We start from the raw sequence: 16,702 nt of genomic DNA, 5'->3' as shown, positions 1-16,702 counted from the left end.
CAACTCCCCCTCCCATTCTGAATCCGACCTTTCTGTCCCGGGCCTCCTCCATGGCCAAAGTGAGTCCCACTGCAAATTGGAGAGCAGCACCTCATATTTTGCTTGGGTAGTTTATACCCCAGCGGTATGAACACTGACTTCTCCAATTTCAGGTTGCTTTCTCCTTCTTTCCCCTCCCCTTCCCAGCCCTCCCACAGCCCACTGTCTCTGCCTCTTCCTTTCTTCTTCCCGCTCCACCCCCCCATCAGTCCGAAGAAGGGTCTCGACCCAAAACGTCACCTATTCCTTCGTTCCATAGATGCTACCTCACAGGCTGAGTTTCTCCAGTATTTTTGGCTAACAATGGCCTGTTTCCTTTATCATCGGTACTTTTTTGCATATCTTTCATTCATTGTTCTTTATCTCTCCACATCACCGTCTATATCTCTTGTTTCCCATCCTTAACCAGTCTGAAGAAGGATCTCAATCCAAAACATCACCCATTCCTTCTCTCTCTGCCTGTCCTGCTGAGTTACTCCAGCTTTTTGTGTCTCTCTTCTGATTAAGGATATGTGGAAAATTGTGTCTCACGATCTTTCATTAGGACATAGAATCATAGAGCTATACAGGCCCTTCGGCCCAACTCATCCATGCTCGTAAACTCCATGTACCTGTCTCAATGTCTTTTAAATGTTATCATACCTGCTTCTACCACTTCCTCTGTCTGCTTGCTCCACATACTCACCACCATCTGTGAAATAGTTGCCTGTCGGGTTCCCTTTAAATATTTCCCCTCCCATTTTAAACATGATGTCTGTCTTAAGACTCCTCTACCTTTGGGAAAGGATTGTGACAATTCATCTTATCATAATCATAATCATACTTTATTAGCCAAGTATGTTTTGCAACATACGAGGAATTTGATTTGCCATACAGTCTTACCAATAAAAAGCAACATAACACACAAAATACATTTTAACATAAACATTCACCACAGTGACTCCTCCACATTCCTCACTGTGATGGAAGGCGAAATATAGTTCAATCTCTCCCTTCTTTGTCCTCCAGTGGTCGGGGACCTCTAGCCTTCCGTTGACAGGACGATTTTACCCCCATAGCCGCGCGGGCCTCCTCGTTGGGGCATCAAGCTCCTGCATGAGGCGGGAATCTCAGCTCCCCCGCACTGGGCGATCAACCCCCGGTCGGGGTTAGTTCAGGCCCCCCCATTACAGGAAGGATGTGAAGGCTTTGGAGAAGGTGCAGAGCAGGTTCAGAATGATGCCTGGATTAGAGGGTATTAGTTATAAGGAGTGGTTGGGCAGACTTGGAATGTTCATAAAACGAGAATTAGGCCATTCGGTCCATCGAGTCAACTCTTCCATTCAATCATGGCTGATCTATCTTACCTTCTCAACCCCATTCTCCTGCCTTCTCCCGTAACCTTTGACGCCCGTACTAATTTGTCTGGAATGTCAGAGGTTGAGATGAGAGGCATAGCTTTAAGGTGAGAGAGGGAAAGTGTAAAAGGAGCTGTGTGGGGCATGTTTTTTTGCATGGAATAGCTGACATGATAGTGGTGTTTAAGGTTTTTAGAGAGATACACGGATATGTAGGGAATGGAGGGATAGGGATCACGTGTAGGTAGAGATTTGTTTAACATGGTTGACACAGACACTGTGGGCCGAAGGGCCTGTTCCCGTGCTGTCGTGTTGAATGAGTGGATGCACAGAGACTATTCTTCAGACCCATCCATGAATCTAATTTCTAGGCGTATGGAATAGTGTGGAAAGCAATCGATCGACAGACCGGGGAGGTGGTGGCAGTGAAGAAAATCTTTGATGCCTTCAGAAACCGGACAGATGCTCAGGTACGTTGGGGACAGGGTGGAGATGGTTGCCGGTTGATTTGGAGATCCCAGTGCTGGCCTGTGCCAGTCCTCAGATGTGGAGCATCTCTCCACTGTCCAGTCACGGTGAGGCTCCAGAGCAGATGCTCTGTGCATTGCTGGTCGGGGAACTCCTCCCCATTCTTGCCTGCCAGTCCAAAACCGGCTCTGGGGGGAGAGCTTTTCCCCTTCCCGCCTGGATGGGGAGTTGGGATTTACCCCCCATTCCTGCCGGCTGCTCTCTCCTAACCCTTCCCAGCGTTGATTCACCCATGTGCATTGGCCATGCCAGGGACTTTCTCTCCAGTCCTACATTGGCGTTGAAGACAGGTTAGTTTAGTTTATTGTCACGTGTACTGATGTACAGTGAAAAGCTTTTTGTAGCGTGCCATCCAGTCAGCGTAAAGGTGCTACATGATAACAATCAAGCCGTGCACAGTGTATAGATAGATACGTGGTAAAGGGAATATCGATGTAAGATAAAGTCCAGTAAAGTCCGATTACAGATAGTCTGAGGGTCTGCAATGAGGTAAATGTTAGGTCAGGCCCATTCTCTAGTTGGGGATAGGATGGTTCAGTTGCCTTATAGCAGTGGGAAGAAACTGTCCCTGAATCTGGAGCCCTGCCCTCATCTCAAGGGGTGGGTTGCTCTTCCCTGTGCATGCCAGAGAGTGTGGAGCTGCTCCCTCCCCATCTGCGGCCCTGCAGACTGTACTAACCTGCCTGAAATACTTTACTTGTTTTTTTCAGAGGACCTTCCGAGAAATTTTGTTCCTTCAGGTGAGTTTCTTATACTTAGTTACACAAAAGAGGTCTTTTGATCCATCGAGTCTATTCCAGCTGCCAGTGGATCTATCCCTTTCCCTCTTCTCTGTATTTCCAAGTATTTTTCTAACATTCTCGTACAGCGCTTGCAGCGCCGGAGACCCGGGTTTGATCCGGACTACGGGTGCTGTTTGCACGTTCTCCCCGTGACTGCATGGGTTTTCTCCGAGATCTTCGGTTTCCTCCCACACGGCAAAGACGTACATGTTTGTAGGTTAATTGACTTGGGGTGTAAATGTAACATTGTCCCTAGTGGGTGTCGGATAGTGCTAGTGTGCGGGGATTGCTGGTCAGCGTGGACTCGGTGGGCCGAAGGGCCTGTTTCTGCGCTGTATCTCTAAACTAAACGCCCCTTGATTCTATTAACCTGAACTCACCTGATGTTTCAAACCTAAGCTTCTTCCGATATGTTTTTAATGTGAGAGGGGAAAGAGTTAATGGGAACCTGAGCAGTATTTAGAGGCATCTAGAGACAGACACAAGCAACTGCAGAAACTGAAACCTTGATCAATACCAAAGTGCTGGAGGAAGTCACCAGGTCAGACAGCATCCTGTGGAGGGAATGGACAGGCAACCTTTCTGGTCGCGACCCTTCTTCAGTCTGATTTGAGTAGAGGGAGAAAGCCAGAAACGAGAATTGGCGGTGGGACAAAGCCTGGCAAGTGATAGGTGGATACAGATTAGGAGGAGGGGTGGAGTGAGTGATAAAGGCCAGATGCGAAAAGGAGATAAAATACTTTATTCCTTGAAGAGCAGGAGGCTAAGCAATGATTATATAGAAATGTATAAAATCATGAGGGGAATACACAGAGCCTTTTTCACAGGCTAGGGAAATCAAGAACCAGAGGACATAGGTGTAAGATGACGGGAACTGAGGAGCAACGTGTTCAGACACGTTGGGTAAGTGGCATGAGCTGGCAGAGAAGGTAGCTGAGGCTGGTATAACAAGAGTTTAAAAATATTTGAACAGGTAGTAGATGGGCCACCTGGTTGGGCATGGAAGTGTTGTGTTGAAGAGCTTGTTCCCATGCTGCATGTCTTTATGACTCTAGTCCTGGCAATATCCTCATAAATGCTCTCTGCACACTTTCCAGGATTGGTTCTTGGTTTCTTGGTCTTCCAAGATATTCCAAATGGAATTAAAACTGGAGGTGGATAATGCCATCCTGCCTACAGTATAGCGGGATAGACACAATATGCTGGAGTAACTCAGCAGTCGTCCTGACCAATGGTTATGCCCCGAAATGTCACCTATTCCTTTTCTCCAGAGATGCTGCCTGACCCGCTGAGTTACTCCAGTGTTTTGTGTCTGTCTTCTGTATAACCAGCATCTGCTTCTTACACATCTTTCCTGCAGCAGGGTGACCAAAACTCAGCACAATACTCTGTGCGGCCTCAGCAATGTCGTGCAACTGCAGTGTAACATGGTCTTACTGTTCTGGCCCTGTAACTCTGCTCAGCCTCCTCACCAAAACCTCACAAGGCAAAGCCTCAGCCCTTACACAAACACTGCCCTCACACAGACCGACCAATATGCCGTGGATGTTCCACCAAAGCCCGGCTCCCCTTTATTCTCAAACTGCCAAACCCGTCCCAGCACTGGAAACAGCTAGCTGTGTCTCTACACTCCCACTACACCCCCGCGCCGCTCAGCCCCGCACTGCTCAGCCCCGCACTGCTCTGCTCAGCCCTGCACCACTTCACCTCTCACTCTGCCCCAGGAGTTTAGAAGCGGTCAGTCGCTGGTGTGCATTGGCACCCAATTAGCAGCTCTCAGCCGCAGGACCCTGCAGAGATATCTGTACTCTGGGCATCCTCCCAGGTGGCACGTGCTGGCAACGTACTTTTTCCAACAGGGCCGCTGCCTTCAAGGAGGTACATGGTCCCTGGTGGTGGGCATTAGCCGTGCTGTCCTGCTGGGGATGCCTGGCGTCTACCGGGACCTGCTGAGAGTCTGCAACCTGGTTGCGGTGGACCGGGCCCCCCTCAGCCGGTGGAGGGTGACAGCCCGGTCATGAGAGCAGCCGGCCCTTGTCCCGCCCCACCGGGTATCGGGGAGGCTCGAACTTGTGTAGTACTCACGGTTGAGCAAACCCCCGCTCAGCTACAAGTACTCATCAGACCCAGGCACCGTAATCCTTCTCGGGAGCTGGTCCTACACAACATGAGCTGCCATTCGTCGACACCCTTCATCTCCCTCCGAGACACAGGGAGGCGTGTCCTATACGGGCTCCTCCTCCACACCCTGCACTGCCTCGCCCTCGTCCACAGTCCGGCACAAAATTTGTGGTCAGTGCTGCCTTTTGGTCATGAGGGGGCCTCCCAGTGGGGTCCATCTACGCAGGGATTCTCCCCCTCTATATTGGGGTCCTGGGGTGGAGGGTACTGCACTGAGGTGTCCCTGCAACCTGTTTCTCTCGCGGTTCACAGACTCGCCAGCCGCCTGCCACTATTGTGGGCTGGAAGAGTCTGTGTACCACGTGTATATGGAGTGTGTGAGGTTGCAGCCCTTGTTCCAACACCTAAAGGAGCTGCTCCTTGCCTTCTGGTTGAACTTCACACCCACCATCCTCATCTTTGGACACCCTGTGCGTGGGGGAGAGGGTAGGGCTGAAGATGTCCTGGTTGGGTTGTTCCTGGGCCTGGCCAAGCTGGCCATCCGCGAGTCACGGCGCCAGGTGGAAGAGGGCTCTGCCCGAGTCGGCTGCCTGCCCCTTTTCCGGGGTTATGCCCGTGCCCGGGTGGTACTTGAGAGGGACTACGCGCTGTCCATGGGGACCCTGGGGGATTTCTGGGACCACTGGGCACCATGTGGGGAGGAAGTCATCCTCGATGTGGATTGTAATATAGTTGTATAATAGTTTATTTAATATATTTGTTTGCCTTGTATTATGGTGGTGGATTTTTTGTTTTATTTTGTACTGTAAATATTATTGTAATAATTGTTAAATAACTTTTATTTAAAAAAAAGGAGTTTGGAAATCATGTCAACGTGATCAAACTGCTCAATGTCATCCGAGCAACAAACGACAAAGACATCTACTTGGTCTTTGAGTTCATGGGTAAGTGTTGGTCAGGGGCTGCATTGTGGGGACACTGGGAAGTGGGCGAGAGGTCGGGTGGGGGAGGGGTCAGGTGGGGGAGGGGTCATGTAGGGGTCGGGTGGATGAGAGGTCAGTGGGGGAGGGGTCGGGTGGGGAGTGGGGGAGAGGTTGGGTAAGGGTTGGGTGGGGTTGAGTGGGGTCAGGGTCGGTGGAGAGTGGAACAGGGAGGTGGAGTGCGGCAGGAGTCGGGTGAGGGGTGGTGGAGGGGGTCGTGTAGGGGTCGGGTGGGGATTAGCACAGGGGCTTGGGCGAAAAGACTGACAGCGGCCTGCCCTTTTTGCCCCGACAGAGACGGACCTGCATGCTGTGATAAGGAAGGGGAACCTCCTGAAAGACATTCACATCCGCTACATCCTTTACCAGCTGCTGAAGGCCACCAAGTTCATCCACTCGGGAAACGTCATTCACCGGGATCAGAAGGTACAAGTGCCGACTCCAACTCACAGCCCCCTGTCCCCCAGCTCACAGCCCCCCAACTCACAGACGCCCAGCTCACAGACCCCCAGCTCACACCCTCCCAGCTCACAGACCCCCAGCTAACAGTCCCCCAGCTCACAGCCCCCCAACCTCACAGACGCCCAGCTCACAGCCCCCCAGCTCACAGCCCCCCAGCTCACAGCCCCCCAGCTCACAGCCCCCCAACCTCACAGCCCCCCAACCTCACAGCCCCCCAGCTCACAGCCCCCCAGCTCACACCCTCCCAGCTCAGACCCCCAGCTCACAGCCCCCTGTCCTGCAGCTCACAGCCCCCCAACTCACAGCCCCCCAGCTCACACCCTCCCAGCTCACAGACCCCCAGCTAACAGTCCCCCAGCTCACAGCCCCCCAACCTCACAGCCCCCCAACCTCACAGCCCCCCTGCCCCACAGCTCACAGACCCCCTGCCCCCCAGCTCACAGCCCCCTGCCCTGGATCCACAGCGTTTCATTGTGATATGTGCGGGGAAGAGAAGATTAAATGTAATAATCCATGACACTGATCGCATCTACCTGCTGCAGCACCACAGACCCCGTTTTATAACAATACAGTAAATATACAATCGTCAATAATGCAGTAAATGATCAATGATACTAGGTAACCAGATCATAATAATGCGAACTGGTGCACAGTGCAGCCTGAACAAAGTTGATAGTAGATGATTGCTGAGGGGGGTGGCGGTCCAAGAGCCTGCTTGTTATTGGGAACACGCGGCTCTTGAACCTGGAGGTGACAGTTTTCTGGCTCCTGGACCTTCCTGCAGCCCTGGCCTCCAGTACCCCACAGCGCGGCCACTGCTGTTTCCAGCACTGACCCTCTGCTGCCTCTCTCCCCAGCCTTCCAACATCCTCCTGGATGCCGACTGCTTTGTGAAACTGTGTGACTTTGGTCTGGCTCGCTGCATCAATCAGATACAGGAGGATGAGGGGAACCCTGCGCTGACAGAGTACGTGGCCACACGATGGTATCGAGCTCCAGAAATCCTCCTCGCTTCTCCCAGGTCAGCTGACAACCACCATCCTTATCTACATGGTGCCAACTCAAGCCTTCAACGTGTAGTTGTACAGTGCGCACACACACACACAGGTCTTCTGCTCCACCATGCTCATCTGGGGGAGGGAGGGGCACAGCTCTGGGGGGTGGTGGGATTACAGCTCTTGGGGAGGGGGGGTGGTCAAAGCTCTGAGGGGGAGGGGGGGGGGATCACAGCTCTGGGGGGTGGTGGGATTACAGCTCTGGGGAGTGGGGGGGTCACAGCTCTGAGGGAAGGGGGGGTGGTCACAGCTCTGGGGCGAGGGTGGGGTGGTCACAGCTCTGGTGAATGTGAACACAGACATGGCTGTGGGATCCAGCACAGTGTTGCCTGTAACTCACAGGCCTGCAACTGGGTCTGTATTAGTAGTGAAGGCTCTTTCACCTGCAGCACACCCCTGGGTATTCATCAGTTCTGGTGAGAGGGGACTTTGATTCAGTAACAAGGGCGGGCCCCACTGAACATTATCAAAGCAGCGTGGAGGATGATAACAAAGTCCACAGCCTGTAAGCACAGACACAAAGCTTCAGAAACAAATGTTGGGTGAACAACTAGGGCTAAAGGTCAGAACAGTGGGCCTCTCTCCTCACCACCACACATACCCATACACCAGGCTGTGTTGGGATCAGGTCACAAACTGGCCTCAACAGAGGCAGCAGATGCCGTTTCCGTTCAGGACCGTGCATCAGGACCAGGGAGTCTTAGGGAGAATATAGGGTCTTAGATACAGCACAGGAACATGCCCTTCAGCCCACAATGTCCATGACGCACACAATACCAGGTTAAACTAATCCCCTCTGCCTGCACATGCTCCATACAGTGCCCTCCATAATGTTTGCGACAAAGACCCATCATTTATTTATTTGCCCCGGTACTCAACAATTTGAGATTTGTAATAGAAAAAAAAATCACATGTGGTTAAAGTGCACATTGTCAGATTTAAATAAAGGCCATTTTTATACATTTTGGTTTCACCATGTAGAAATTACAGCAGTGTTTATACATAGTCCCCCATTTCAGGGCACCATAATGTTTGGGACACAGCAATGTAAATGAAAGTAGTCATGTTTAGTATTTTGTTGCATATCCTTTGCATGCAATGACTGCTTGAAGTCACCAGTTGCTGGGTGTCTTCTCTGGTGATGCTCTGCCAGGCCTGTATTGCAGCCATCTTTAGCTTAGGCTTGTGTTGGGGGCTAGTCCCCTTCAGTTTTCTCTTCAGCATATAAACGACATGCTCAATTGGGTTCAGATCGGGTGATTAACTTGCCCACTCAAGAATTGACCATTTTTTACCTTTGAAAAACTCCTTTGCTGCTTTAGCAGTATGTTTGGGATCATTGTCTTGCTGTAGAATGAACCGCCAGCCAATGAGTTTTAAGGCATTTGTTTGAACTTGAGCAGATAGGATGTGTTTATACACTTCAGAATTCATTATGCTACTACCATCAGCAGTTGCATTATCAATGAAGATAAGTGAGCCAGTACCTTCAGCAGCCACACATGCCCAGGCCATAACACCCCCACCACCGTGTTTCACAGATGAGGTGGTATGCTTTAGATTTTGGGCAATACCTTCTCTCCCCCATACTTTGCTCTTGCCATCACTCTGATATAAGTTAATCTTCGTTTCATCTGTCCATATGACCTTTTTGCAGAACTCTGGTTGCTCTTTTAAGTACTTCTTGGCAAACTGTAACCTGGGATCCTATTTTTGCGGCTAACCAGTGGTTTGCATCTTGCAGTGTAGCCTCTGTATTTCTGTTTATGAAGTCTTCTGCGGACAGTGGTCATTGAAAACCGACACCTGACATCTGAAGAGTGTTTCTGATCCGTCGGACAGGTGTTAGGGGATTTTTCTTTATTATATAGTGAATTCTTCTGTCATCAGCTGTGGAGGTCTTCCTTGGCCTGCCAGTCCCTTTGCGATTAGTAAGCTCACCAGTGCTCTCTTCTTAATGATGTTCCAAACAGTTGATTTTGGTAAGCCTAAGGTTCGGCTGATGTCCCTAACAGTTTTATTCTTGTTTCTCAGTCTTATAATGGCTTCTTTCACTTTCATTGGCACAACTTTGGTCCTCATGGTGATAAACAGCAATAAAAGTTTCCAAAGGTGATGGAAAGACTGGAGGAAAGACTAGGTGCTGAGAGCTCTCTTATACCTGCATTCAGGAGGCATTTAAACACACCTGAGTAATTACAAACACCAGTGAAGCCATGTGTCCCAAACATTATGGTGCCCTGAAATAGGGGGGACTATGTATAAGCACAGCTGTAATTTCTACATGGTGAAACCAAAATGTATAAAAATGGCCTTTAATAAAATCTGACAATGTGCACTTTAACCACACGTGATTTTTTCCATTACAAATCTCATATTGTGGAGTACAGAGACAAATAAACAAATGATGGGTCTTTGTCCCAAACATCATGGAGGGCATAGTATCCCTCCTTTCCCTTCATATCTATGTGCCTATCTAAACGTCTCTTAAACACCACTATGGTATCTGCCTCCACCACCATCCCTGGCAGTGCTTTCAATGCAACCACCATTCTTGGTGTTAAAACAAAACTTCCCTCCTCTCATCTTAAAAGCTGTGCTGCCACACACAATTTTATGAACCTATCAGATCTTCGGCTTCCGACGCACCAGAGAGAACAAACTAAGTTTGTCTGAGCTCTCGATACAGTTATAACACCTTAACCAGGTAGAATTCTCCATTATTTGCCAGTATCTCTAAATGAGCTATATCACACTGTATCCTTTGACAGCTTTTTGTATGGTCTGAAAATATACCAAGCAACCCATCTACATTTCCATCTGTGTATATATTAGAAACAGCAGAGGTCCCAGCACAGATCCATGTGGAACTCCACTGGTCACAGACCTCTGGCCACACTAACACCCTTTCACCACTATCCTGTCTGTGTTGAATTGGGTCATTGAGAATCCAAATAGCCATGTTGCCGTGGATCCCATGCATAGAAACATAGAAAATAGGTGCAGGAGTAGGCCATTCTGCCCTTCGAGCCTGCACCGCCATTCAATATGATCATGGCTGATCATCCAACTCAGTATCCTGTACCTGCCTTCTCTCCATGCCCCCTGATCCCTTTAGCCACAAGGGCCACATCTAACTCCCTCTTAAATATAGCCAATGAACTGGCCTCAACTACCTTCTGTGGCAGAGAATTCCACAGATTCACCACTCTCTGTGTGAAAAATGTTTTCCTCATCTCGGTCCTAAAAGATTTCCCCCTTATCCTTAAACTGTGACCCCTTGTTCTGGACTTCCCCAACATCAGGAAGTCCAGATATAACACATCCACTGGTTCTCCCTTATCCACTCTACTAGTTACATCCTCGAAAAATTCTATAAGATTCGTCAGACATGATTTACCTTTCATAAATCCATGCTGACTTTGTCCAATGATTTCACCACTTTCCAAATGTGCTGCTATCCCATCTTTAATAACTGATTCTAGCAGTTTCCCCACTACCGACGTTAGACTAACTGGTCTGTAATTCCACGTTTTCTCTCTTCTTTCCTTTTTAAAAAGTGGGGTTATATTAGCTACCCTCCAATCCTCAGGAACTACTCCAGAATCTAAAGAGTTTTGAAAAATTATCACTAATGCATCCACTATTTGTGGGGCTACTTCCTTAAGTACTCTGGGATGCAGCCTATCTGGCCCTGGGGATTTATCGGCCTTTAATCCATTCAATTTACCTAACACCACTTCCCGGCTAACCTGGATATCACTCAGTTCCTCCATCTCATTTGACCCCCGGTCCCTTGCTATTTCCAGCAGATTATTTATGTCTTCCTTAGTGAAGACAGAATCAAAGTAGTTATTCATTTGGTCTGCCATGTCCTTGTTCCCCATGATCAATTCACCTGTTTCTGACTGCAAGGGACCTACATTTGTTTTAACTAATCTTTTTCTCTTCACATATCTATAAAAACCTTTGCAGTCAGTTTTTATGTTCCCTGCCAGTTTTCTTTCATAATCTATTTTCCCTTTCCTAATTAAGCCCTTTGTCCTCCTCTGCTGGTCTCTGAATTTCTCCCAGTCCTCCGGTAGGCTGCTTTTTCTGGCTAATTTGTATGCTTCATCTTTTGTTTTGATACTATCCCTGATTTCCCTTGTTATCCACGGATGCACTACCTTCCCAGATTTATTTTTTTGCCAAACTGGGATGAACAATTGTTGTAGTTAATTCATGCAGTCTTTAAATGCCTTCCATTGCATATCCACCATCAACCCATTAAGAATCAATTGCCAGTCAATCTTGGCCAATTCACGTCTCATACCCTCAAAGTTACCTTTCTTTAAGTTCAGGACCCTTGTTTCTGAATTAACAATGTCACTCTCCATCCTAATGAAGAACTCAACCATATTATGGTCACTCTTGCCCAAGGGGCCACGCACAACAAGACTGCTAACTAACCCTTCCTCATTACTCAATACCCAGTCTAGAATAGCCTGCTCTCTCGTTGGTTCCTCTACATGTTGGTATAGAAAACTATCCCGCATACATTCCAAGAAATCCTCTTCCTCAGCACCCCTGCCAATTTGATTCACCCAATCTATATGTAGATTGAAGTCACCCATTATAACTGTTTTACCTTTGTTGCACGCATTTCTAATTTCCTGTTTGATGCCATCCCCAACTCCGCTACTACTGTTAGGTGGCCTGTACACAACTCCCACTGGCGTTTTCTGCCCCTTAGTATTTCGCAACTCTACCCATATCGATTCCACATCCTCCAAGCTAATGTCCTTCCTTTCTATTGCGTTAAACTGCTCTCTAACCAGCAACGCTACCCACCTCCTTTTCCTTTCTGTCTATCCTTCCTGAATATTGAATATCCCTGGATGTTCAGCTCCCAGCCTTGGTCACCCTGGAGCCATGTCTTGGTGATCCCAACTATATCATAGTCATTAATAGCTATCTGCACATTCAACTCATCCACCTTATTACAAATGCTCCTTGCATTGAGACACAAAGCCTTCAGGCTTGTTTTTTACAACACTCTTACCCCTTATACAATTATGTTGAAAAGTGGCCCTTGATTTTTGCCCTGGATTTGGCTGCCTGCCACTTTTACTTTTCACCTTGCTACCTATTGCTTCTACCCTCATTTTACACCCCTCTGTCTCTCCGCTCACACATTTAAGAAACCCTTTCCCTTTAACTCCATCCTCATCTATCCCATGTGACACCCCACCCCCCTTATTCAGTTTAAACCCACCCGTGTGGCAGTGGCAAACCTGCCTGCCAGGATGCTGGTCCCCCAATTGTTAAGATGCAATCCGTCCCTTTTGTACAGTTCCCCCTTACTCCAAAACAGATCCCAGTTATCTTAGAACCGCTCCACCAACCCATTAGACTGGGGATGATATGCCATCGTGTGGTGAAGCTGTGTCTCCAACAGGCGAGCCATTGCAGACCACAGCTCAGACATGAACTGGGCACCCTGGTCCGAGGAAATATCCAGTGGGACCCTGAAGTGGGCAATCCAGTGGGGCACGAGCACACGACAGGGCAGAAGTGTCCACGAGCAGAATGGCCTCCGGCCACCGTGTAAAGCAATCCACCACCGTCAGAAGATGCGAGACACCCCGTGATGGAGGCAGCAGCCCCACGATGTCCACGTGAACATGGTCAAAGTGCCGGCGAGGCACTGCCAACTCCTGCACCGGCGCCCGGACATGCGGCTGCACCTTCGATGTTTGGCACGGAATGTACGCCCGGGCCCAACGACCGACTTGCATCCACAAATCATGCTACATGAAACGAGCAGCCACAATCGCTACCGTCGCACGGATAGACGGGTGGGCCAACCCATAAATGACGTCGAAAAATCCGGCAGCGCCAGGCGGCCGGGACAATGGGCTGCGGCTGCTCCATGGAAAAGTCGCACAGGACCGTAACGCCAGAGGGATCGCTGCTGCCGAGTGGACCAGGTGTCCGAAACCTTCGCGAATGAAAAGCTGAGGGGCTTCTGGTCAGTGAAGGCAGTAAAGTCCCGGCCCTCCAGGAAATAGCTGAAGTGTCCATCCCTACGAACCAACCCTACGAACTCCTGAAGGCCCCGCACTGTGGAAGGCCGCGGGAACTAGCGAATTACCTCGATCTTGTCCGGGAGCAGAACAGCACCGTGTTGCGTCACTCGGTGGCCCACAAAGTCGATGGCACAGAGTCTGAACTGGCATTTGTCGGGGTTGATGACAAAACCATGCTCGCCGAGAGCGACTAGCCACGAGGATATCGTCCATGTAAATGAAAAGGAAATTGAGTCTCCGACCCACGTTGTCCATCAGGCGTTGGAAGGCCTGCGTGGCGTTCTTAAGGCCGAAGGGCATACGCAGGGACTCAAACAACCCGAAGGGGATGATTATAGCCGTTTTTGATACGTCCTCTGGCCGCACGGGAATCTGGTGGTCGCCCCGGACGAAGTCGACCCTCGAAATAAACGTAGCCCCAGCCAGATGGGCAGAGAAGTCCTGGATGTGGGGAATGGTGTAATGATCCACGATGGTGGTGTCGTTCAGGCAGCAGTAGTCCTGGATGTGGGGAATGGTGTAATGATCCACGATGGTGGTGTCGTTCAGCCAGCAGTAGTCCTGGATGTGGGGAATGGTGTAATGATCCACGATGGTGGTGTCGTTCAGGCAGCAGTAGTCTCCACAAGGCCTTCAGCCCCCGGAGACCTTCGGTACCGTGTGCAGCGGGGAAGCTCCTGGGCTATCAGAGCGCCGGACAATTCCCATAGCCTCCATGTTGCGAAACTCTGCTTTGGCGATCAGGAGTTTGTCGGGGGCGAGCATGGAGCGGTGGTACCGAAGTAAGAATGTGGGGCACCACACCATGCCTCGGGCTGGCCGAGTGGAATTGCGGAGTCAGAATTTCAGGAAAGTCTGCCAAAATGTGGGCGTAAATGTTGTCCACAGGTTGCGGATTGGCGTGGAGGACGTAGTAGGGCGCAAGGAGATCCCCTCACATTGCCCCCCTCACGTCTACTAAAAGTGATTGCACCCGCAGGAAATTGGCGCCCAGCAACGGCTGGGACACATCTACAAAGGTGAACGGCCAGGTAAAGTAGCAAGAGCCAAAGATCAGCGGGATGGTGTGGACGGCGCAAGTTCGTATGCTGCTTCCATTCGCGGCAGTTAACAAGGGCCCCAGCTTCCCAGAACGAGTGTCCACCCCCGATGGGGGCAAATCGCTGACCTCCACCCCTGTGTCTACCAGGAATCGTCGTCCTGAGCACGGTCCCATGCGTATAAATGGTGTATCTGGTCGACTGCCGAGGTGATTACTGGCGGCCGTCCCCGGCATTTCCCGGAAATGAACAGGGCGAGCGGCATTGGCGGGCCGCGGAACCCCAGCGTTGGTGGTAGAAACAGCACTTCTTCTTACCAGCTTCTCCCGGAGCAAGAGACTCAGCTGTGCCCCAGGTGGGCGCAGCGCTAGGTCGTTGTGCCTTCCAGGCGCTGTGGACACCCGATCGAGCGAACCTCCGCCCTGCCGCCTGGCCAGCCACCGCTCGTCTGCGAGTGTTCCACTAGCTGCAGGGGGTCATGGAAACTCGTCCCTGAGAGGAGCAGGTGGATGTCATCGGGCAACTGCTCTAGGAAAGTGTACTCAAAAAGCAGGCAGTGCCCATGGCCATCCATGAGCGTGAGCATTTTGCTCATGAGGGCCGATGGCTTACGGTCGCCGAGCCCGCCCATGTGGAGGATCCACGCCGCTCGCTCCAAGGTGCTGAGTCCGAAGATGCGAAGAAGCAGCGCCTTGAGGCCTTCGTATTTATTGGCCGCTGGCGGCATGCACAGGTAAGGCACCAAGCGACCGGCCGTCTCCTGGTCGAGCATGCCGACAACATAGAAGTAGCGGGTGTTGTCGGCTATGATCCTGCAGATGTGGAATTGAGCCTCCACCTGGTGGAACCACACCCGGGGCTGCGAGGACCAGAAGACCGGCAGCTTAAGTGCAACCGCGTTTTGTTGGGCCTGGTCAGCGGCAACGGCGGGTTGAGCGCTGGCGGCGTTCATTATTGCGATCCAAAATGCCCACCAATGAAGCGGGACATGAGTTGTCAAGCAAAGAATTCTTAATACACAGTACAGCTCCCAAAACCACAACGAGGGGCACGGACGTTCCCAACCCCAGGGGAGCACCGTGACCTGCACCTACCGCCAAACCAAGTCACGTGACCCAACCCCTAGAGCCAAGGGCTCGCACCACACGTCGCTAACCACCAGGGACCGCCACAGCAGGTTAAATATTGTAGTTTAAAGGCAAGTGTATGAAAGAAGAGTGTGTCTGGGCGCAGGGTCAGGTGGTGCAGACATTGCTAAGTTGCTTTACATCCCTGGCAGGCATCCAGGGGTCTGTGTACTGAGCTGCATGCTTCTCTTTGTACAGGTACACCAAGGGCGTGGATATGTGGAGTGTTGGCTGTATTTTAGGGGAGATGCTGCTCGGGAAACCGCTCTTTCCAGGAACGTCATCCATAAACCAAATTGAAAGAATCATGAGTGTCATTCCAGTCCCCTCCAACGAAGGTACATGCTCCCGTGCTGTTGGTACCCAACCTCCCCCGCGGTACATTGAGTGATACAGTGTGGAAACAGGCCCATCAGCCCAACACCGCCCAACATGTCCCAGCTACACTAGTCCCACCTGCCTGCATTCGGTCCATATCCCTACAAATCTGTCCTATCCATGTACCTGTTAACTGCCTCTTATACATTGGGATAGTCCCTGCCTCAACTATATCCTCTGACACCTTGTTCCATACACCCACCACCCTTTGTGTGAAAAAGTTAGCCCTCAGATTCCTATTAAATCTTTTCCCCTTCACCTTAAATCTCTGTCCTCTGGTCCTCGATTCAATTACTCTGGGCAAGAGACTGTGCATCTACCCGATCTATTCCTCTCATGATCTTATACACCTCTATAAGATCACCCCTCATCCTCCTGCGCTCCAAGGAATAGAGACCCAGCCTATTCAACCTCTCCCTATAGATCAGACCCTCGAGCTGGCAACATCCTTGTAAATCTTCTCTGTACCCTTTCCAGCTTGACAATATCTTTCCTATAACACGGTGCCCAGAACTGAACACAATATTCTAAATGTGGCCTCACCAACGTCTTATACAACTGCAACATGACCTCCCAACTTCTATACTCAATACTCTGACTGATGAAGGCCAATGTGCCAAATGCCTTTTTGACCACCTTATCTACCTGCAAAGCCACCTACAAGGAACCATGCACCTGTACTCCCAGATCCCTCTGCTCTACAACACTCCCCAGAGCCCAACCATTCACTGTGTGGGTCCTGCCCTGTTCGACGTTCCAAAATGCAACACCTCCCATCAACC

The 16,702-nt window shown here is 50.4% G+C and overlaps 1 protein-coding gene across 1 annotated transcript in view; it reads left to right on the top strand.

Annotated features, from left to right (window-relative positions):
• Positions 1 to 16,702, top strand: part of mapk15 (mitogen-activated protein kinase 15) — a 44,502-nt gene that overhangs the window by 8,916 nt on the left and 18,884 nt on the right. Inside the window, exons 2-7 of the mRNA XM_033040650.1 lie at positions 1,748 to 1,846; positions 2,615 to 2,644; positions 5,661 to 5,751; positions 6,083 to 6,213; positions 7,107 to 7,270; positions 15,741 to 15,880. Coding sequence (XP_032896541.1) covers positions 1,748 to 1,846; positions 2,615 to 2,644; positions 5,661 to 5,751; positions 6,083 to 6,213; positions 7,107 to 7,270; positions 15,741 to 15,880 — 655 coding nt within the window. The remainder of the gene's footprint in view (positions 1 to 1,747; positions 1,847 to 2,614; positions 2,645 to 5,660; positions 5,752 to 6,082; positions 6,214 to 7,106; positions 7,271 to 15,740; positions 15,881 to 16,702) is intronic.

The sequence above is a fragment of the Amblyraja radiata genome, chromosome 2 (assembly GCF_010909765.2).
Source record: "Amblyraja radiata isolate CabotCenter1 chromosome 2, sAmbRad1.1.pri, whole genome shotgun sequence".
Lineage (NCBI taxonomy): Eukaryota > Metazoa > Chordata > Chondrichthyes > Rajiformes > Rajidae > Amblyraja > Amblyraja radiata.
The sequence above is the reverse complement of the archived record's forward strand: the minus strand, read 5'-3'. Positions and strand labels throughout refer to the sequence as shown.